General features: G+C 46.2%; 1 protein-coding gene across 1 annotated transcript in view; it reads right to left on the reverse strand.

Annotated features, from left to right (window-relative positions):
* The window catches only part of CUNH9orf3 (chromosome unknown C9orf3 homolog), a 306444-nt gene that overhangs the window by 140052 nt on the left and 149296 nt on the right, over positions 1-17096 (reverse strand). The window contains exon 5 of the mRNA XM_008050889.1: positions 15577-15683. Coding sequence (XP_008049080.1) covers positions 15577-15683 — 107 coding nt within the window. The remainder of the gene's footprint in view (positions 1-15576; positions 15684-17096) is intronic.

A 17096-nucleotide genomic window follows, 5' to 3' on the forward strand; every position in this document is an offset into this window, starting at 1 on the left:
GGTATGAACATTTGTGTGCAAGTTTTTGTATAGATTTATGTTTTTGTTTCTCTTGGGTATACGCCTAGGAGTGGAACTGCAGGGTTGTATGGGAACTCTATCTCCACCCTTTTGAGGGACTGTCAGACTGTTTTCAAAGCAGCTGCACCATTTTTTGTTTGTTTGTTTTGTTTTTTCAGTCGGAGTCACACTCTGTCGCCCAGACTGGAGTGCAGTGGCACACTCCCGGTCACCGAAGCCTCGACCGACTGGGCTCCGGTGATCCTTCCACCTCAGCCTTCCAAGTAGCTGGAACTACTAGGCGCGCACTACCATGCCCGGCTTATTTTTTTGATTTCTTGTAGAGATGAGGTCTTGTCAAGTTGCCCAGGCGGGTCTTGAACCCACAGGCTCAGGCAATCCACTCACCTCAGCCTCCCAAAGCGCGGGATTACAGTCTGAGCCACCGAGCCCCGCTCAGCTGCACCATTTTACATTCCTACAAGCAGTATACAAAGGTTTCTATTCCTCCAGCACCTCACAAATACTTGTTATTATGTCTTTTTCACATAGCCATCCTAGTGGGTGTAAAGTGGTGTCTCACTGCAGTTGTGATTTGTATTTCCCTGACAGACAATAATGGGGAGTATCTTTTCATGTGCTTATTGGCCACCTGTATACTGTCTTTGGAGAAGTGTTTATTTCGATCCTTTGACCATTTATATGCTTAAGCTTTTTTCTTTTTCTTTTTCTCTTTTTAGTCGGAGTTCCACTGTATGGCCCAGGCTGGAGTACATTGGCACAGGCATGGCCACTGCAGCCTCGACCTGCTGGGCTTAGGTGATCCTTCCACCTCAACTTTCCAAATTGCTGGGACTATAGGTGTGTGCCACCACACTGGTTAATATTTTTGATTTACGGTAGTAACTGTCTCAGCAAGTTGCACGGGTGGTGACAAACTCCTGGGCTCAGGCAATTCCTTCACCTCTGCCTCCCAAAGTGCTGGGATGACAGGCATGAGCCACCACGTCTGGTCTGCTTTGACCCTTTTTAAATGGGGTTGTCTTTTTACTGTTGATATGTAAAAGTTCTTTATATATTCTGATTATAAGTCCCTTATCAGATATATGATTTGCTAATATTATCTCCAATTCTGTAAGTTGTCTTTTTACTTTCTTGAAGGAGTCCTTTGCAGCACAAAAGTGTTTAATTTTGATGAAGTCCAATTTATCAATTCTCTTTCCTTTTGGTTGCTTATGCTTTTGGTGCCATATCTAAGAAATTGTTGCCTAATCCAAGATCATGAAGATTTAAATTTATATTTTTTCTATTGATTTCATAGTTTTAGCTCCTATATATAAGTCTTTGATCCATTTTGAATTAATTTTTGTATGCTGAGTGAAGCAGAAGGTCTAATTTCATTCTTTTGCATATGAATATGTAGTTCCCGTACCATTTGCAGCAAGACCAGTAAACGGTCTTGGCACCCTTGTCAAAACCAATTGACCATAAAAGTAAGGGTTTTATTTATTTCAATAAAATTAACCAGTCTTAGTCCATTGTTCTAAATGCCAGTGCCATACTGTTTTGATTATTGTAGCTTTGTAATAAGTTTTGAAATTAAGAAGTGTGAGTCTTCCAACTTTGCTCTTTTTAAAGATTGTTTTGCCTATCTGGGTCCCTTCTATTTCCATATGAAATTTAGAATCAGTTTGTCCATTTCTGAAAAAAAAACTGAGATTTTGATAGAAATTACATTGGATCTATACATCAGTCTAGAGAGTCTTGTCATCTTAAAAATACCAAGTTTTCCAATCCATTAACACAAGATGTTTTTCCATTTATTTAGATCTTATTTAATTTCATTCAACAGTGTTTTATAGTTTCCAGTTTACAAGTGTTGTAATTATTTTGTTAACTTTATTCCTAAATACATTATCATCTTTCATGCTACTGCAAATAAATTTTTCCTTTTAATTTTCTGATTATTCATAGTGTATAGAAACAAAGTTAATTTTTGTGTATTGATCTTGTATCTTGTAACTTGACTGAACTCGCTTATTAGCTCTAATAATTTTTTTTTTTTTTGGAGAATTCCTAGGATTTTATCTACAGTAAGTCCCCTACATACGAACAAATTCTGTTCTAAAAGCATGTTTGTAAGTCCAACAAAGTTAGCCTAGGTACCTAACTAATATAATTGGCTATATAGTACTGTAATGTAATAGGTTTATAATACTTTTCACACAAATAATACATAAAAAACAAGCACACAAAAATGAAGAAAACATTTTTAATTTTTTAGTACAGTACCTTGAAAAGTACAGTAGTAGTATAGCATAATACAACAGCTGGTATCGAGAGGCTGGCAGCTCATGAACAAGAAAGACATGAACTGGGCTTAAAATAAAGATACTAGGCTGGGCTCGGTGGCTCAGCCTGTAATCCTAGAACTTTGGGAGGCCGAGGCGAGTGGATTGCCCGAGCTCGCGGGTTTGAGACCCACCTGGGGAACTTGGCGAGACCTCGTCTCTACAATAAATCAAAAACTAGCCGGGCATGGTAGCGCACACCTGTAGTTCCAGCTACCCGGAATGCTGAGGTGGAAGGATCGCCAGAGCCCAGCAGGTTGAGGCTGCGGTGGCCAGGAGCGGCCACTGCACTCCAGTCTGGGTGACAGAGTGAAACTCCAACTCAAAAAAAAAAAAAAAGAAATAAAGATACTGCACTACTGTACTCTACACAGTACTGCAAAGTACACAAAAGCACAACTACTTGTAGAGGAGGCATGCCTGTGGCAATGTGCACCAGACACATGATTGGACATGTGAATGCACATTTGCATACTTAAAAGTGTGCAACTTGAAGGTTTGTATGTAGGGGACAACTTACTTTATATAAGATTATGTAGTCCACAAATATAGCTTTACATTTCTTTTCCAGTCTGGATGCCTTTTATTTCACATTTTGCCTAGCTCTCCTGGCTAGAACCTCTTTTTAATCCTTTCTCTCCTTAACCATTGAATTAAAAGGGGCAAGAACTCCTGTAAAACTGGATTTTAACATCTAGTAAGATATTGTTCATTCACGTCTTTATAGCAGGTTCAGTAAAATACTTGTACAGTTTTTGTCATCTGTTCTAGGGCAAAACTATTGGTTAAAATGCAAACTAAATGGCAGGAAGAGGGGGCACACGGAGTAAGCACATATTCTGCAGAATACAGTCGATTTGGGATTACATGAGAAAGCACTCATTGGATGAGAGTTTTTCTGAATGGGAAAACTAACACTCAGCCAAGAATGTCATATACACAGTACCTCTTCTGATTGGCTGAGTACATAAGATATCTTTAGGGTGGGCAAAATGAGAATGAACTATTATAGATTGGTGTATGCACATTAATCATTTTTAAGGAAGTGTTTTATAGGCAAATAGCATCATATAATGCATTAGTGCTACTCAGAGCAGCAATAGAGAAGTATGCATATATACTTATAAATTTTATTTTCTGAAGATTTACAAGAAGACAGTAGTAGCGATTATCTTAGGGCAGGGGACTACAATGGTAGGAATAAAATTTTATACTTTTCTAAACTGTTTTAGTTTTCCTATTATGTACTTTTATTTTTATTTTTTAAAGAATCATGGCTAACTAAGCAGTAATTATGAACTGCCTTGCTTCTTTATGTTTTATACTTTTAAAAACCTACTACATGCTACTGCAAAAATAAAACATCAAGTACTGTAAGTGTGTAATTAGTGGTCTATGGAGAATTCTATCCCTCCCTTAGAAATACCTGAGTGATGAGTAACCAGGGACTGGTCTAGAAAAATAAAGAGGGAGGGTTATTTGAGTTCAATTATTCAGGATATGTCTGTCGTCTTTGCTGTGTGAGAGAGCTGAGAGCTGAGGGTGTCCCTCCAACAGGAAACAGTAACTAAGTGGGCAGCTCAGGGAGTGGAGCTTGCCTTTGAAACAGGAAAGGGCTGGCTGAGGGCCCTAACATTTTTCAGAAAATGCTGGCACAGGCATTGCACCCTCCTATCACAAAAGGGTAGAAACACTCTTCACAGCCATCTTGCTAGCGTATATGGTTCCAATAAAGAAAACTGACAAGGAGAAGAGGGTGGACGGCATCCCAAGGGCCTGCGGGACGGAGGACGGAGGACAGGAGTTCCCAGATCAGACGCAGAGACCTTTGGAGAGGCACAGGTCAATGCCAATGGTCAGACGCTCAGGAAGGAACTCTTGAAGGCCACAGAGGCAACAACTTTTTTTTCTTCTCATGACTGCGGTGACATTGCAAACAGAGGCCAGGGGAGCTTTACTGAGCAGAGCCAGAGGAGACACAAGGGTGGCCCTTACGAGAAGTTAGACTAGAAGTAGGTTCTGGGAGGGTATGAGGATCCCATGAGCCGAGAAGTACTGCCAGTTCAATTCTTGCCTCAAGCTATTAGTTTCAGCATCTTTGTCTAACTTTCAGACTTTTTTCTTTTTCTAATGCTCTCTTTTTCATTTGTAACCAGGTGTTCTTGTACTTTAAAAAAATGTTCTTGGGGGTGGGGTGGGGGTAAAATGTTCTCTTAGCTTCTCTGTTAAATTATCTTTTTGAACATTCCAGTCAGTTATGTGTGTCAGGAAAAGAGATGGGTGTTTCCAGGCTCTGGCTGGTAAAGAGAGAGGAGCAGGGTACTCTGTGTGGTCCCCAGGGGAGGGTGGCAGCAGTGAGAGATGTGCCCAGCTCCAGAGATTCCGAGATAGGAGGGAACGGGGCAGGCAAGGAAACTAGAATAAGCCGGGGGAGGGCAGGGACGGCTGTGGAGGCTGTGTCCTTGTGCCCTCTGCCACTTGTCTGACAAACATTTACCAGGTGCCACCACACAGATGACAGTAACCAATATGTGCTGAGTATTTACTCGAACCATAGGAAACTGCCAATATTCATTTTAGATCCCCCAAAACAGTAAGCTCCTGTGATTCAACTTTTGTAGGTGTTCTAAATGGTTTGCATGTATTCACTGTATTTACTCCTCACATCCCCCACAACGTAGAAATTATTGTGCATTTATCCCTGTTGCACAACTAAGGAGACTAAAGCTCAGTGTGGAAGAGTAACACAGCAAGTACACGCTGAGTATCCTTATTCTAAATGCTTGGGACCAGAACTGTTTCAGATTTTTTTAATATTTGCATATAAGTAAGATATCTTAGGATGGGACCCAAGTCAAAGCACAAAATTAATTTATGTTTCACATACAGTTAGCCCTTGATATTCTTGGGTTCACATTCTCAGATTTAACCAAACCAACTTGGATTCAATCAACTATGAATCAAAAATACAGTATTCATGGGATGTAGATCCCATGGATATGAAGGGCTGGTTTTTGTATTCTCAAATTCCACCAACTGCAGGACTTCGGTATCCTGGAATTTTGGTACTGGGGTGAGGGGTGGTCTCAGAACCAATCTCCTGTGAACACTGAGGGACTGTACACCTTATACATATATCCTGAAGGTAATTCTATTCCTTATTTTACATCATTTTGTGCCTGAAACAAAGTTTTGACCGAATTTTGGCTGCGACCACTCACCTAGGGTCAGGTGACATTCTGCACTTGTGGCGTCAGGCTGGCGCTCAAAAAGTTCTGGATTTTGAGCACTTCAGACTTTCGCATTCGAGATGCCCAATCTATAGCAGAGTCAGAACTCATATGCTACCACACCCACTGAGACCAGAAGACTGACCAGCTCCGGAGCAGAGCTCAGACTGCATCCTCAGATGATGTCTCTCTAAAATGCAGCAGAATCAACCAGACCTTGGTCAAGGAAGAACAGGAACTGCTGTCTTTCATGCTTATCAAAGTTGTAGCAAACTTCACAAAGCCCATGAATTAAACCAGTTCTTTCAACGAGTCAGTTCTTATGTGCAATCAGGGATAGCTTTATGCTGTATTTCTAGAAGCCTTCTTTGAAGATGGGTTGACATTTCAATCGGTTTTGAATGGCTCCAAATGAATAACTCACTCAGTCAGAGGCTTAGGCCAACCAAGTTCTTCTGAACCCATGCCTGTGTTCCTGAAACCACCACCTAATTCCATCTGGCCTCTAGACTCTGTCTCTTTGGTCATGTGTTATCCCAAAGGCTGGGTAATTTTCACAGAATTCCAATTTCATTATGCCATTCTTGGATCTTAAAATAGTTCCCCATTATCAAGAAGGCCACGTTCCAGCTCTTGAATTTGGCCTCTAAGGAGCTCAGCCTGTCCTCACCTGGCCTACCTTCAGTCTACACAACTAACCTTTCCAGCAAGCCACTCTCACTTGACCACTTATTTCCACAACCGATTCCTTTTGAAGCCTGCCAAACTTTGCTCCTTTTGGCTCCCCCCTCCCTCCACCTCTTCACCAATCTCAGAGCTCTCCTTTCTTACCATCCCTGCTCCAGTCTCACATCCTCCCCACAGCCCTTTCTAACTAAGTCTACCAATATTAACCTCTCGGTTCTTATATCTTGGAGGACGAAGCCTAGGATCTGGCCAATTCACTATCTCATGACCAATATTTCAACTCTCCAAATAATGTACAAAGAACCTCAGGGACAGAGGTCGTGTCTGCAACATTCATTTATTCAACATGCCTCAAGTATCTACTCAGTCCCAAGCACTGTGGAACACAGAGATAAATGAGACATGGTCCCTAGGTAAAAAAGCTGAGGGACAGAAGAGAGAGCTGTGTTAGGTTGGACCATATGAAATTGGTTTTTTTAGCTCAAAAATGGTCAAATATTAGCAATTTACTATGGCTCATCCTAAAGATAATTATCAAATAATGTAAGATCAGGGATGGACATACATAAGATAGTCTGGGGGGTACAAAGGAGGGATACTAGCTTATCTCAGGGTAGGGCCCGAGACTTTTTTTGAAAGGCAATGTTATCCACGCTGAGTCATGATGAGTCATAATGACACGGAATTATGCAGCAAGGGAAAGATATTCTAAATAGAGACAACATTTTAAAAAGCCATGGAGGTAAGGAAGAGCAAGCAGATGGTAGGAGTTATGGGATGAATCGCTTCCCCCAAAATGTGTATGTTGAAGCTGTAACCCCTAGTAACCCAGAATATGACTACACTTGGAGACAAGCCCTTTCAACAGATAGGTAAGTTAAAATGAGACTGTCAGGGGAAGCCCTATTCCGATATGACTAGTGTCCTTACAAGAAGAAGAGATTAGGACGCATAGACACCAGGGATGTGCAAAACACCGAGGAAAGACTATGTGAGGACACAGCCAGAAGGTGGCTGTGATATTGTGAAATATATATTTGGTCTTCATCCTTGTTTCCGGGCATATGACTCCTAAAATCCTTAGCCTCTCCAAAGTGGTGTCTTTTTGGTATGCTAATGAGCTGACTGCCAGCTGGCAGTTCCCAGGTAGTTTCAGGATGGGTGGCTGGTCACCAGAAAGACCACGGCATGATTAGAAGATGGGGACTTTCAGCCCCATCCCCAAACTCTAGGGTTAAGTCAGTCACCAATGGCCAATGGTTTAATCAACCAAGCCGATGTAAGAAAGGCCCCATAAAAACCCCAAAGGACAGGGTTTGGAGAGCTCCCCAAGAGCTGACCCCTGGGGGTCCCTGAAGGCTGGCACCCAGGGAGGGCAGAGAAGCTCTGGACCCCTTCTCCTTACCTCCCCCTATGTATCTCTTCATCTGCATCCTTTCGCAATTCCCTTTCTATTAAATGGCTAAACGTGTTTCCCTGAGTTCCGTTAGCTGCTCCAGCAGATTAATCGAAACCAAGGAGGGGGTCATGAGAACCCAATTTATAGCTGGATGATTAGAAGCACAGGTGAAGCAATGTGGGGCTTACGACTGGCATCAGAAATGGAGGTAGTCTTGTGGGACTGAGCCCCCACCCTTTGGGATCTGACACTGGAGACAGAGTCAGAACCAAACTGAATTAGAGGTTGGTATCTGCTATAGAGTTGACTGTCCACTTGGAGTGTGGGGAAGCCCCCCTACCACTGACCTGGTCACAGAAGTTTCCTGTGCTAATTGTTGTGGGGTGAGAGCAGAGGAAAAACTGTTTTTCTACTCAGTGGTCGCAGGAGAAACTAAACTTTCAGCTCCTTGATGTTGGACTTCCAGGCTCCAGAACTTTGAGGAAATAATTTTCTGTTGCTCAAGCACCTGGCCTTCAGTATCTTGTTATGGCTGCCTAAGCTATCTGGAGGGTGGAGGAAAAAGCCAAGAATGGCAGAGATGGGACTGGGAAAAGAGAAGGGATACTGCAATTTTGCAATATTCTTTCTACTTAAAGGGCTAAATGTGGCTAGGTGGCTTAATGCATAGCTTATTAAGGAGCTTGATGTTTTTCCTGGAGGTAGGGGAAGCTTCCGGAGAGTTTTAAGCAAGAAGGTGGCAGAATCACAAGGTGTCTTAAGGAGAGCTCCCTGGCGACGGCAAGGAAAGGCAAGATTAAAGGTAGAAAAGAAGTTGGGCTGTTGGATTGCTGCAAGCAAGTGGTGAAGGAGTTCTAAACAGAGAGGGGATGGTATTACAGGTGGAGAGGAAGGGCTGAATTGAGGAAACACTTTTGAGATAAAGCTAGCAGTTGTTAGTGATGGCTCCCACGGGAGGTGTGAAGGACAGGGAGGAGTCGGAACACTCAGGCTTTTCCCTGATTGTGTGTGGACCTGTGCTACTGCCAGTGAGTTCAGTGTGACAGAAGGTGAGCAGCTGAAGGTGGGAGGAGAATAACCAGTGTGAGATGCCCGAGGGGTGACCAGAGGACATGGCAACGGGAGCTACACTTTCATGGCTGATCTTTAGAGAGAGCTGGGCTGACTGTGGAGACTTGGGAGGCTCCAGCTTCGACGGGCGTGTGGCTGGCAGTGTCCATGCCCACCGTGTCTCCAGAAGCCCTCTGACCACTTGTGTGCATGCTAGTTCTGGACAAGCTCTCCACGGCTCTGTCAGAGGGTGGCCCTTGCATGGCCTGAGTCTATTTTGCCTGTAAACACAGCCAGAAGCACCTGGGATTGTGCCTCTTTCCATCCAGTGAGACAACTGCAAGGGTCTAAACATTCTGGGTGTCCCCCGCCTTGATGGGACAACTGAGGTGACCCGTGCTGCCTCCAGAACAACCCCGAGAGACTTGGCTTGATAGAATAGCACGCTGGCTTGGCCCCCCTCTCTCTCATGTCCACTTCCCTTTCCTTTTCTCCTCCTGAGAACACTTTCTAATGAATCTTTTTTGCAGAAACCTCGTCTCAGGATCTGCTTCTGGGAAACTTGACATAAGACAGGGGCTTAGACAAGTCTACTCTGGGAGGACATGCAGTTGAGAGTGGAGGCCCTGGGGAAGACCACCTCTGAAGAGGCAGGGAAGACAAAGAGAAGACTGTGAAGGAGATGGAGGAGGAACAGCAGAGATGAACTAGGAGACCCAGAGGAGCGTGCCATGAAAGCCAAGTGACAGAGGTTTCCAGAAGGGATGAGTTCTCAACGGTACCAAACAAAGTAGAGGAGTCCAATAAGATAAAAAGTTAAATTTGTTTACAGAATCTGGTGGTTGTCAGGGCACAATGACCTGAGGAAAAACCAGTTTCCTTAGACGGTGAAGACAGAAAGCAGATTTCAGAGGGCTAGGAGTTTGTAAAAGCTGTGGGGATTGAGACAAGTGTTTTGATGATTAGATGAGGGTGCAGTGTTCAAAGGAGAGATTATTAAGGATGGGAGAAGTTACAAGGAAGGAGCTGGAAAAGATGAAGGGTTAATGACAGAGAACAGAGGGGTGACCTCAAGTGTCTGCTCTGTTGGACTGGGGTCCCCAGGATAAGGCACTTTGGAGCTTGCCTCCCAAGGCAAATGAAAGAAAGATTTTTCCCCTTTCATTACCAGACCATTGCTTAGATGGGTTGAAGACTGGAGGCTTTACACTTAAACAGGATGAAATAAAATCAATTTTTAAAATGTAGCTAATTAAGTTCAGGTACAAAGTTGTATTAAAATATAAGGATATGGTTGGCTTCCATCAAGATAATTAAAGAGGATTGCCCGTCCTTCTCTTGAACAACAGGGCCCCACCCAGGTAACCCTATAAAAGAGAAGGCTTCATGATGCTCCTCTGACTGGACAGTTGCTCTAGGCCACGTCACTACTGTCATGCCTCTGGAGTCTGTGAAGGAAACACTGTTCTCCCTGACAGGACAGGATGGACCCCTGTCCACCCTCCAGAGTGATGATGAACGTCTCATCCTCCCATGCTGTCTGGAGCCTCCCTCCCCTTCCTCCTTCCAGAGGAAGGAAGTTCTATGGCTCTTGGACATCTGCGAGAGGGAGGACACGGCTGCTGGCCTCAGTTTCCCCAGTAGGGCAGGAGGCCAAAGAATGAAAGGACAACAGGGAAATTCTGGAATAAATACTGAAGGCCAGAGAGAAGGGAGCTGGCCCAGGAACAGCGAAGGGGTTTACTGTGGCCCATGATGGTCCGTCAGGCCTCAGGGTGGAGGAGCAGCAGAGGAAGCCGGAGCCCCGGACTGGAGGTGAGCACACGACAGCAACAAGGGCCTCTTGAAGGGGAACTTTTCCACAAGGCAGGCTCGTGTCGCGGCGAATGGATGTGTCCCTACGCGTGGGTGGAAAAGACTGCTGTGTTCTTCAGGAATCAGAAGTAAACAATTTGAGAAAAACCTTAGAGGTGAAAACTGCAAGTATAATAGAGATTTCCACACAGCAGGCTTTTCATGAGACAAGTCTTGTGATTCTAAGCGGAAGGCACAGTGCTCAGGCACCGTGCGGTCCACAGAACACTGGTGGCACGCACACTTGACTTTGGTCAGGGACCGAGTTACACACTTGGGTCCCCCCCCATTGTCACAGGAGGCTTTTGTGACCGGGGTGATGCATTCAGGAGGAAGGAAGGGAAAGAGGCCCACATTTACCCAGCACTGCATCAACCGTGGAGGAGGCGGCTATGATTAAGAGCGACATAGAGGCGGGCTTGTCTGCTCCTTCTTAACTGCCACATTGGAACATTTTTCTCAGTATGAGCTTGACTTTACAATGGATCCTGAAAAAAGAGGGAGTGATAATAAATCACCAACAGAGGTTTTTTCTGACCCTGCCACCAGAGCTCTCCCCTTCTGGGGGCCTGTCAGGATATGCTTGCTAGCTGAAAGCACTTAGAGAGAAGCTGCGAGAATTCAGTTGCACCCTAGAGACAGGAGACACCGGGAGCCTTTCCAATGCACTCTAAAATCTTCTTTGGCAAGAGCCATCACTGTTGCCCTGGTCAGAAAGGGAGCTTATAGGGACACCCAACAGGAAATAGCCAAGCAATGGCAGGACAGAATGGAATAACCATAGGATCAGACTTTGCCTGGCAGACAGCTCTGCCCAGGGCTAATGGAGGGGTGAGGGTGAGTCTGTGGAGAGTCACTGGGATCTCTTGTATGGGAAAGACATCTTTAATAATTAACAAGTGAGAAATGGAGTCATCAATGTGACCCCTAACACCGTAAAACTCTGAGCAAATATCCATGCCTCAGGAACCTGCAGCCACATTATAGGCTTCCAGCCAAAGAAGGCTGCAAAGGCTATGAAAATTCAAGAAACCTGAACCAGAGGAAACTTACAACTAAGTCAATCTAAGAGAGATCTGATGCAAAAGAAACTAAAAACAAAGTCTATCCAAGACACCGTTTAGGAGACCCATGGCTTAACAGTGGATGTATGGAAGGCACAAATGGACAACAGTTTTTATAAATGATTGAAATTAATAAATCAGAGCCAAACAAAATTGGAATTCCTCTCACTTTGTTAATACTCCAGTTATCTATAACTAACAGATTGTTGAGTTTTCTTTTTACCCAGTGTCTTTTGAAATAATAAGACACAGGCTTTCATGAGTTACAAGGCAAAGTTGCTTGGTCCAAAGATACTTTTTCACTCTGACCTGTAAGTTTTTTCCAGAGTATAAGATACCTGGAGTATTTTTTTTTTAATGCAATTAAATGCTATATCAAGTTCCTTGAAGACAAGAATATGGTGTAGGGAAAAGAGAATAGTTTCAATTCCTGGGTTTAAATCCCTGCTCTGAGGTTAGACATACTATGTTATTCTGTCTTTCTGAGCCTAAAGTCGTTTAAGTGGAGATGTTAAATTGCCAGCAAGAGAGGTGAGGAGGACTGGCCAATGAAGTCGAGGGAAATCAAGGAGAGTGTGACACACAAAAGCTAAGACAAGAAAGTATGTGAAGACTATTTGAAAACCAGAGTGTTTCAGAAGGAGGGCGTGGTCAGCCATGTTGCAAACTGCTGCAAAGATCATCAAAGAAGTTTCCATTGCGTCTGTCAACACAGAGGGACTTACAGGACACAAATCAAGATTTTTACATTATTCTTGGACCATCATTTCAAGACCATGGGTTATCTTCAGAGAAAAAAAGAAAATAGCATCCCTGATCGTTGTATTGTTTTAAGGGACTTCTTTCCCAATATTAACCCAAAACGAAATCAGAGAACACATTTTTACAACTCTAGTTGTTTCTTTCGCTTTTCTTTTTTTTTTTTTTCTAGTTGTTTCTTTCACTTTGAATAATTTCTAGGTTCTCTGTGCCCATTTAAGGGAGAATTATAGGGGATGAGAATAAACTAAATCTACACCATAGCATTTGGAGCAGGTTCAAAAATATTTCCTCCTCATTGTAAGTGCATCTGATAATGTTTTCTATACTGATGGTCAATAAATCTTTCAACTACAGTCCTTTCATGGTTAGTCTAAATTTAGACAAACGCAATTACAAAGACCACAAAATGCCATAATAAGCCTTCTAGCACAGAGGTCTAAAAGCACTATATTCTCCCAACTCCACAGACAGGAAAAGATCTTGGCCATCAGAACTGGGTTGACCACGGCTCCATGGAAGCCAGAGATGGGGCTCTTCTCGTGTGAACTGACATCCCAGGGTGCAGACCAACTGGCTTATGAGTTGGAAACACATTCTATCAAAAGTAATATTAACTCTGATGTCCCTACCCTCCACCAAAGAACTATGGTCATGCAGAGCCAGAGGCATTAAAGGCACTGAGAGATGTGGAGAATGGAGATAATCTCTTAGCTGGAGAAACAAAGTCTTTGAGGGATGTGCACAGTGGTCCACCTGCACATAAGCGTGCTCATGGGTCTCCCATGCAGAAGTGGGCCTCTCTGAGCCTCGCCTCCTTCTGCTATCCCCCTAGGACTGCTTCCCTGGTCAGCACAATCTCCCCCACCCAGTTACACACATGGCCCCACTTCCTGGCCTCCCGTCCACTCTTCTGCCCACTTCAACCAGGCTTCTTTCTCCACTCTTCATGCATACCCCAAGGCATGAATGTAAGGTCACCAACATCTTTCATGTGGTCCCACCTCTCTCTCCTTTTACACACCCCTGGGCAGAATCCAACACGAGCCACTCGCCACTCCCCACTTACGCCTCGGTTTCTTTTCTGGTTTCTATGACCCCCAGTGTCCATTTCCTCCACACGTACTGGTTTTCCCAGGATCCTCTGCTGACTCCTCATCTTCCTCCTCACGTCTTCTCTTTCCTCTCTCCCTGATGATTTCCATGAATTCAGAATTTTAAATATTATGTAGGCTGAATGTTCCAAACTCTCCAAATGAACTCATGTCCTGTAGACCCCAGAGTTCTTAATACTGAATTTGGCATCACACACTTACCACATGCAAAACTGGAACCTTTATGTTTCTCTCCAAAGCCTGCCTCTCCCAGTCTTTACTGTCTCCCGAATGACACTACCACCTACTCGACTGCTCCATCCCCAAACCTAGAAGACATTCGGATCCTCAGTTCCCTCATTTTCGCATGCAATCTGCCAAAGACTGCCAGTTCCACCACCGAGACACATCTCAAACAGGCCTGCTGCTTGCGTCTGTCGCTGCCGCCACCGCGACCTCTTGCGAGGACCACAGCACTTTTCTTTCCACAGGCTGCCCCAGTCACTGCGTGGCAACACAGCAGTCCTGTCAAAGCACCCCACATATCTCATGCTCCCTCCCTGCCAGAGGTCCTGTGGTGGCTTCTGGGGAACCTGGAGTGAGGTACAAGTAACCTGGTTGCTGCCTCCCCTGGGCCTGCTCTCTGTCCCTTTTCCAGTCATACCCTCCTCCTTTCTGTCCCTAAAACATGCCAGGCTCTTTCTTGCCTTGGCCTCCCCGCCTCTCCTCTGCCAGGCTCTGCACATCTGGCTCATTCTCAGAGGCACCCCCGAGCTCCTTCCTAGAAGCCCTCCAGTGAGTCTAGACATGACTACAGTCCCTTCACAGCACTGCTCACCACCTGTGACCAGCTGGTGCATGCAACACCATTCCCGCTCAGTGGAAGCTTCGTGAGAGCAAGGACCTTGTCCACATTGGCCCTGAGGGTGGCCGTCCTGCCTGGCTCAGTAAACACTGGCTGAACGGACAGACACAGGAACAGTGGTTCCGGGGCAGAACGCAGAGCTCCAGGCTCCTGGCCCGCGGCGCTGCCCACTGCTGGGACTGTATCTCCTGAACCGTGGATGAGTCAGCTGGCATGCAAGCGCAGGGAACTTCCGTGGGAAGGGTGTGGCGAGCTACACCCTGCTCTGCAGTACAGCTCACAGACACCCACCAGCCTTGCTCCTGGGGTCTGGCCGCCTTGGGTGGGTGCATTTCCAAGTCAGGGGAATTGGGGTGTTTGTTTAAAATTAAAAACAAACCACAACAGCAGTGCTGGCCAAGGCGGGCTCCTGCCCAGAGAGGTGGACTGGCCTTTGGGGTGGCCATCTAAGGACGGGCAGGGAGGGGTGGCTATTCCAGGATGGCCCATCCTGCCCACCTGTTGGATGGCGGATTGCAAACGCTTGACTCTAGTCAAGAGGGGGCAGCATGAAAGCTTTGGTTGCCATAGCAACCTGAGTGCTGCCGGGCCTAAACAGGAGGTTTCAGGTGACCACTTAGTGAAGAAAAGGAGCAAAGTGAGGAGGTTCAAGTAAACCTTGGAGAGAAGAGCAAAAGAAATCCTGTAAGGGCCACAGGCCACAGTGTACAAACACCGTCTCCAACCCCCTGGCTGTGCATCCCCCCTACCGTTGGCAAGCCCACGGCCTCCTGCTGGGCTGCATTCGAGAAACAAAAGGCCCCATTGACACACACATCTGTGACGGCTCAACACTTAGGAATCAATATTTTCCTAAAGAGGTTTTTCTCCTTTTGCTTTAAAGGGTTACTACTGTCTGCCAGGCGGTCAACCCTCAACCTTCACTACGTCCACAGCCACCAATAAAGTGACTATTAGAAGTTCAAACGACAAATTTGGTCCCGGAAATGGCCCCACGCTAATTTTTTTTCCTGAATAGGGGCACCAGGAAAATGTCAGGAGGCACATTGAAACCCACAGCCTGAACCGCTGAAAACACAAGCATCCCGGCCCCAGGAGAGCGAGTCACGCATCCCAACTGAATTTAAAGAGGAAACACAATAGGTTTAGTCAGATGGCCTGGATGCATCTTGGAGAAAAGCAGAGCTGGACAGAGAAGGTAACAAGATCACAAAAGGCGTTACCTCAGCACCTGCATCTCCTCGGGGGAGCTCCGTGTCTCATCCTGGAGGCGACGCCAGCGCAGGCAGGCCCTCAGCTCCTGCTGCTCCTGGGCTTCCTGGGGGGCCAGCTGCCGGGTGGACACACAAACACAAAGCCGTCACCGTCATGTTGTCCTCCTCATGGAAAGGCTTGCTGGGCTTCAGTGGGGTGGCGTGGCTGCTGCCTCCACCTTGCTCCAGTCGGACAAAGAGCCAAGGCAGCCTCTTGGCTCCTCAAACCAACCTCACACTCTTGTGCTGCTGGGTGGGGCTTGACCTGCCTGATGAGGGGGCCCCGGTCCTGGATCCCACCCACTCCTCCAACACCTGGCCAAGACAGAGTGGGCTTCCCATGGACCCTTTCAACTTTTGATTCTCTTTTTTTCTTTTTTGAGTCGGAGTCTCACTCTGTCGCCCAGGCTGGAGTGCAGTGGCACACTCATGGCCACTGCAGCCTCGACCTGCTGGGCTCGGGTGATCCTTCTGAGTAGTTGGAACCTCAGGCGTGCACCACCACACCCAGCTAATTTTTTTATTATTGTAGAGGCAAGGTCTCGCCAAGTTGCCCAGACTGGTCTCGAACCCTGGACTCATGCAATCCTCTTGCCTCCGCCTCCCAAAGTGCTGGGATTACAGGCATGAGCCACCATGCCTGGCTCCACTTTTATTTCATCCAGTCTTCCGTCCTGCTTTGTCTTTCTGTGCAGGGTGGGGAAGGCCCCTAAATTTGCCTCCCTTCCCTAGTCCTTATCTGGTTAAGGACTGCTATCACAACCCGGAGGACTGCTTTTGCCCATAACCAGAAAAAGGCACTGTCCAGACTCATTCTGGGTAGGGGGTGGGGAGGCTGTCACACTCTGCCCTACTGAGTCAGAGCCGGCAGGCGTCACAGGGACATGCTCACAAGGTTACACGGCTGTGTTCTCTGCAAGGGATGGCGCAGAACACCCACAGGGGGCAGGGGACAAGGTCTAGTGTCTAGAAGCATTTCTGGAAATCAAAGGTCTCTAATCATTCATTCAACAGATATTCACTGAGTCCTGCTAGGCCCTGGGGAATCTAAGGACAGATCCTTCCTGTGGGGTGTCTGCGGGAGGCGCAGACAGGTGAGAACGCTAACACCAGAGCACAGGTGTGGGTGGAGGTTAAGGAACCACCCAGAAGCCCCCTTGACAACCAGGGCTTTCCTGCGAGGAGGTGATGACCAAGCTGGTCCTCAAGGACAGAAGAGGTCAGCCAGGGAAAGGGGAGTCAGGAAGAGGAAAAGCAGGCGCGAGGCACATGGGACCTGGAAAGGGCAGGTGTGCTTAGAGGATTGGGGGGTGGGTGAGGTGGGGGGCAGTCGGCCGGGAGCAGACTCCACCAGGGAGGGAGGCGGAGTGGGGCTGAGATCAACAGACTTTGTGTGCCTTTAGTAAAGACGCAACTGTGTCCTCCCAAAAGACATATGTTCGAGACCGAACCCCAACGTGACTGTATTTGGAGACGGCCTTCAAGGAGCT

Source organism: Carlito syrichta, unplaced genomic scaffold (assembly GCF_000164805.1).
Source record: "Carlito syrichta isolate Samal-C Ts95f unplaced genomic scaffold, Tarsius_syrichta-2.0.1 Scaffold153948, whole genome shotgun sequence".
NCBI classification, from domain to species: Eukaryota; Metazoa; Chordata; class Mammalia; order Primates; family Tarsiidae; genus Carlito; species Carlito syrichta.